Source organism: Poecilia reticulata, linkage group LG8, assembly GCF_000633615.1.
Source record: "Poecilia reticulata strain Guanapo linkage group LG8, Guppy_female_1.0+MT, whole genome shotgun sequence".
Lineage (NCBI taxonomy): Eukaryota > Metazoa > Chordata > Actinopteri > Cyprinodontiformes > Poeciliidae > Poecilia > Poecilia reticulata.
In genome coordinates, this window is record NC_024338.1 from 369,721 (window position 1) to 376,006 (window position 6,286).

Here is a 6,286-nt window from a genome sequence, read left to right on the forward strand (position 1 = left end):
GGTTACTTGCGCAACTTTACTTCGTTTCTCAGCAACAAAATACAGCCCATCGTTATTTATTGAAGATTTTACATTTCCAAAAACACAGGAATCTTATGTTTCGTTTCGTTTTGTACGCTTGGAAGCTCATTCCCTCTCACATAACCGGAAAAGCCGGGAATGGCGGCGCTTTTGACATTTCTCTGATATTTGGAAAAATATGATTTACTAATTTTAGCATAACTCCGGTTATACTTGGTCTATTAACACAATTTAAAAACTGGTGTGTAGTTTATAATGTGCACTTTAAGCTCAAGTTGAAAGTGAGACTGAGGGAGGCGGAGTCTCGCTGCTACGCCGTAACAAACTAGATGTTAAAAAGAGCTATAAGGCTCTATGGTTATATGGTTTAACGGATCGATACTAGCAGATGAAAAATCGATACTTTCCGAGGGCGGAAAATATCGATATATATCGCCGAATCGATTTATTTATACAGCCCTAGTTACTAGTCACCAGCATTCTTGCAGGCAGTTTTAAAAAGCTCTGAAAAGTATTGATGGGCAGAAGATTCACTGACTTGTCATTATCCTGGAATTTTGTGATCCGTCAGTTTTTTTAATGTTTATTCTTGTTAATTAATTTTCAGCCTAGGTCTTGCTATTGCAGTTCATTCCTTCATATTCAGATGCTAAGATATTCTTGCACTTTCTTTGATTAGTGTTTAGTCTCCTATTGTTCACATTCTCCTCAGCTTCCTCTCATGTTCATTAGTCTCCTTTCCATTAGTATACCTGGCTTTAGGGCTCTCTGCCTTATGCTTACTTGCCTGTTTCTAGTCCTGTATTCCTTGGTGCCTCTGAGAGTTTTGCATTTATTTATTAATTATCTTCATTCTATCTCCTGCCTCTTACTCTGCATGCATTCTGGATCCAACAACACTCCATGTAGCATTGAGTTGCTTTGGAATTGAGTCGCAGTGGGAAATACTAGAAGTTAATCGTTAGTGTGTTTTAAATCACACAAGATGGATTGTCCAGTATTAAAAGCTTGTTGTATCTGACAGAAAATCTACCTTGGAGAATCTTGTTGTTTTTTCACATTTTCAATTATGTAGATATGAGAGAGAACTTCAGGCTTTTATTGAAGCATATCAGTTATATTTTAGGACAAACAAATTTAAGTTAATGCAGAAAGTAAAAAGAACATTGTTAAATAATATTTCTTAATGTGGAATACAAATTGGCTATAATCAATATGAGTAGGTCAGGGCTTTACAAAACTAGTGATTGGATATTGAATACGTTTGAGTTCCTTGTTGACCTTACTACTACTTTCCCTCAGTTTTTCAACCAAGCGTTTGCCTGCTGCTCAAGTGTTGAACTCACCTCAAACAAACTAAGATCCATTGCTGAAGCGCTTGTGTTTACTTCCATATGCAAAGTCTCCATGGCACCTGGTGCAGCTCTGTCCACAGAGAGATGAGATCCAGCCAGGCTCTTTCTTTCACTCAGACGCCTCTGGAGTAGAATGTATGCCAGCAAGCTATCTGACAATGAGCTATACAAGCTCTCCAAGCGATTGTTTGTCAAATAATTCAGGATGTTGAGACCATTCTCACAGAAGAGACGCACAAACTGGGGCTTGTTATTGATCAAAGCATCTGTCATGGAGTCCTCAAGGTCCTCATACTGAAAGTGGAAAAAAAAGTCAAGCAATAATGTATAACAGTGTTTTTCAAACTTTTTCTGGCAGAGGACGACTTAACCCATCTAGCAAACACTAGCAGACCACCTAACTAGAAATTTCCTTGCAATAACACATCTTAATACGTACAATAAAATACGAAATGAAAACATTAGCCTCTTAACACACTTCTTATTGTTTTCTGTCTTCATCTGATAAGGACCAGATAAATTCTTATCTGTACCTTATCAGATATTTAGATATTTGAACATAACATTTGAGAACCCCTGAGCAAGGTGTTTGAAACTAGAGCCAAACTAGAACTCTGGTGTTCTACCTTCCACTGTATGTCTCCATTGAAGAACTCAGCTTTTGCAGTGTCTATTCGGTTCCAGGCCACAGCCAGTTTTAGCTCCTCTATGCACTCACTGGCCATACTGCTCAAACGTTTACTAGCTTAACACAAACACAGTAGACAAACAACAATATCAGAGTGATAGAAATGATAAAAATACATTGCCATAGTTTTGCATAATCATTTATATGATAGAATACATGAGAACTATCATCTTTAAAATGACCTTCATGCGACAAAATAAAAACAAAGTTTGCAATCTTTATAAAATTAGATTGCACTGAATTTCAGACCATGCTAAGGATTCTACCAGAAGAATTTTTCCCCAGACTAGTTCATGACAGGGGATGTGGTCGCTTGGCACCCTGGATGTATTGTCGCTGGTAAGGTTGGTAAATTATACAGATTTGAACAAAATTATACTACCTTGATTTCTTCATCAAGTGATAAATCGGTATGGACAATATGTGACCAACATTGTCAAAATTGCTACATATGTTATATCAGGCCGTAATGGAATAATATAGAGTGATAATTGGTATTGATCCAAAATAAATATAATATTGGTATTGATAATGATAGTATGGTAATCTGTCCAGGTTGTACCCTGGTGCTGGTGCCGTATGATGGGTAAATCATGAAAATCTCAAAAATAATACTGGTGAACAGAAAAATAAAACAAATGTGGTTTTTTGAGCAGAAGACGTTTCTCTTCAAAGACTTATCTTATTTAATGGCTTTATTTAGGTTTGATTTTAGGTCTGTTTAGCAAGAGGATTATGTTGGCATAAATGACTAACGCTCTTCAAATTATTACAATTTTTACATTCCTTGAAGTAGCTACAAGGTGAGGTGGAGTAGCAACCATTTTCATTTACATTTACTGATTAATCACAAGCCTATTAATAGCTAGTTATTTTAAACATCTAAATTTTTGTTTTCCTTATCTAAATTGTACCAAAATCACTTCTGCTTATTGCTTTGTATTATCCACCAGGGACTTACTCTTACCTTTTGGATCAGATTTTTTTTTTTTTAAATGTGTGTTGAATACAGATAAGGCCATTGTAATTGAGGATTTTATACAAATCCTGAAAAATACAGAAATTGATAACCTTATCATAAAACACAATACGTAGTAAAGTAATATAATAAAAACATTGTTAAAACTGCATTATTGGTGCAAAATGTAATAAAATCCTTGAGTGCATTTTACAATACTTTCTGCCACATATGTAATATAAAAAAATTAAGATGATTATTGCAAAATGTGAAGGTAACACTTTTTAAAAAATATAATGCATTAATGTGGTGCATCAGTTAATTTTGTGTTCATTCTAATTATTATACAATTGAAACCAGATATTTACATACACTGAATAAAAAGACAAAAAAATAAAAAATCTCAGTCTAAAGTAAAATCTGACCAAACCCCTCATGTTTTATGTCAGTTAGAATTACCACGTTTTTTTTGTTCAATGCCAGAAAACTTGGTGTGAACATTTCTAGAATTTTTTGGTAATTTTCCTCAATTTCAAAGGTTTACATACATTTGGTCAATGTTTGGGATAACTGTCTTTTAAAATGTATGTTAATTTGGTGCCCTTTCATAAAATTAATTTAGATAAAGCTTTTTCTTCTCTTTTCACTGACCCTCAAGATATGGTGTTGCAGCCTATTTTTCACATATCTGAAAGAGGTTCCAAATACTTGGTCATCTTTATTAGTTCTGACTTATTCTTATATAACTACTCCTCCCTACTTCTGAAAATTAAGAATGATTTGTTGAAAATATCCCTTTTATCTAAATCAGTGGTTCTTAACCTTTTTGGAGGTACCGAACTCATCAGATTCATATGCGCATTCACTGAACCCTTCTATAGTGATAAATACATTTTTCCAAATTCAAGACATACTTTAAGAAGATCATTAATTCTTCTTAAAAGGTAGAGTCTCTGATAACAGTTCTTCAAAATATAGTCAGTGTTTTCAGCAAAGTTGAGCTGACTGTTCAGGAACGACCAAAGGTATTTCAAATTTGCCAGTTTCAACAGGTTGGCCATCAAGAGAAACTGGAACCACTTTAAGGTCTTGTTTAGATCATTTAATTAGCTCTACATTCTTAAGAGAATGAAAAATTAATAATAAATAATAAAGACTTTGCGGTATTCTGATTTAGTAATGTAATTATATTGGTTGTGTTACCACCCCCACGCCACTAGAGGCAGTAGCAACCCCGAAAAGATGCGACCAAGGAGCAGATTTAGAAGAACACAGAAAGCTACAGAATGTGGTAAAAACTGTGAGCTTGGTTGAAGTAAATAAAGACACAAGTTCAAATCCCTGCTGAGAGTGGATCTCCTTCAATCAGGGCTCCTCCGCAGCTCTGATTGGCTAAGCAATRTAACGTGATCCTCTGCAGCAAGTGATGGCAAAGCRGGGCGTCATCACGACTTTACACAAGTGTGTCTTTACCTCCACGGCAGAGGCTCCACCGAACCCCTGAGACCGACTCGTCGAACCCCTGGGGTTCGACGAACCCAGGTTAAGAACCACTGATTTAAATCACTTCTCAGTAGGGTTAATACAATACAAATTTATATTCTTCCTGGCTTAAACTTGTTCCAAAATCTCTCCTGGTACATCTGTTCTAGGTGCCTCCAAATCCAAGGCCATGGACTTCAGCCGGAAAAGGGTAGAGTGCCTTTTTCTGGTCAGGGAGGATGTCCTGCCCCAAGTGGAGGAATTTAAGAATCTCGAATGAGGGATACTTAAATATATATACAGTGTCTTGCGAAAGTATTCAGCCCCCTTGAACTTTTCAACCTTTTGCCACTTTTCAGGCTTCAAACATAAAGAGCTGAAATTATTATTTTGTGAAGAATCAACAACAATAATCGTGAAGTGGAAAAAAATTTATTGGATATTTTAAACTTTTTAAACAAAAAACTGCAAAAGTGGGGCGTGCAATGTTATTCGGCTGCCTTGTGTTAATACTTTGTAGCCCCACCTTTTGCTGCGATTACAGCTGCAAGTCACTTGGTTTTGTGTCCATCAGTTTTGGACATTGAGAGACTCAAATTCTTCCTTTCTTCCTTTCAAAACTGCTGGAACTCAGTGAGGTTGGATGGAGAGCGCTCTTGAACAGCAGTTTTCAGCTATTTCAACAGATTCTCCATTGGATTCAGGTCAGGACTTTGACTTGGCCATTCTAACACCTGGATATGTTTATTTGTGAAACATTCCATTGTAGATTTTGCTTCATGTTTGGGATCGTTGTCTTGTTGGAAGATAAATCTCCGTCCCAGTCTCAGGTCTTTAAAGACTCCAACAGGTTTTCTTTCACAATGGTTCTGTATTTGGCTCCGTCCATCTTTCCATCAATTTTAACCATCTTCCCTGTGTTGACTCCATCATCCCTACTGAGACAGTTTACCGTTACCCACATAACAAGCCCTGGGTAACAAAAGAGATCAAGACCATCCTGAATAAGAAGAAGAGGGCTTTCAGAGATGGCAACAGGGATGATGTGAGAGTAATTCAGAGGTGCTTCAAGGTGAAGATCAGAAGAGCTAAGGAAGATTATAATACCTCTATAAGACCAGACCCCTCTCAGCAGAAAAACATGAGAGAGGTCTGGAGAGAGATGAGGACTATCACCGGGTTTAGATCAGCAGGTTGTTGTGGAGTGGTTGAGGGCAACGTTGACAGAGCCAGTGAACTCAACCTGTTTTTCAACAGATGTGCCACTGCGTCCCCTGCTCACACTCCCATCAATGCCACTGCTGCTGTCCAATAACTCTCCCATCCCACTCCTCAGAGTCCTTCATCTCACCTTCACACCTCCTTCTACTACTCAGTGACCATCCCTCCACCCCTCAGCTGGCCACCGTTACTTTAGAGGAAACATCACCGCCGAAGATGTTAAATGACAGTTGGTGAAACACCACCCTTGCAAGGCTGCAGAGCCTGACAGTGTCAGCCCGAGGAAGGGCCAAACTCGCCCTGAGGCGGCTGAGGTCATTCAATATCTCCCAGACTTTGCTCAGGATGTTTGATGAATCTGTGGTGGCCTGTGCCATCCTGTAGGCTGTGGTGTGTTGGGGCAGCAACCTGAAGGTGGAGGACACCAACAGGCTGAACAAACTGATCTGGAAGGCCTGTAACGTTGTTGGAGTGGAGCTGGATACTCTGACAGTGGTGTCAAAAAGAAGGATCCTGTCCAAGATGCAGGCCATCTTGGACAAGTCTCATCCTACATATATA

At 38.0% G+C, this 6,286-nt stretch overlaps 1 protein-coding gene across 2 annotated transcripts in view; it reads right to left on the bottom strand.

Moving 5' to 3' along the window:
- Nucleotides 1-6,286, bottom strand: part of trpm4a (transient receptor potential cation channel, subfamily M, member 4a) — a 92,477-nt gene that overhangs the window by 48,364 nt on the left and 37,827 nt on the right. For both annotated transcript variants that reach the window (XM_008414996.2, XM_008414995.2), the window contains exons 11-12: nt 2,003-2,121; nt 1,368-1,670 (exon numbers count right to left, since the gene is read on the bottom strand). In XM_008414996.2, coding sequence (XP_008413218.1) covers nt 1,368-1,670; nt 2,003-2,121 — 422 coding nt within the window. The remainder of the gene's footprint in view (nt 1-1,367; nt 1,671-2,002; nt 2,122-6,286) is intronic.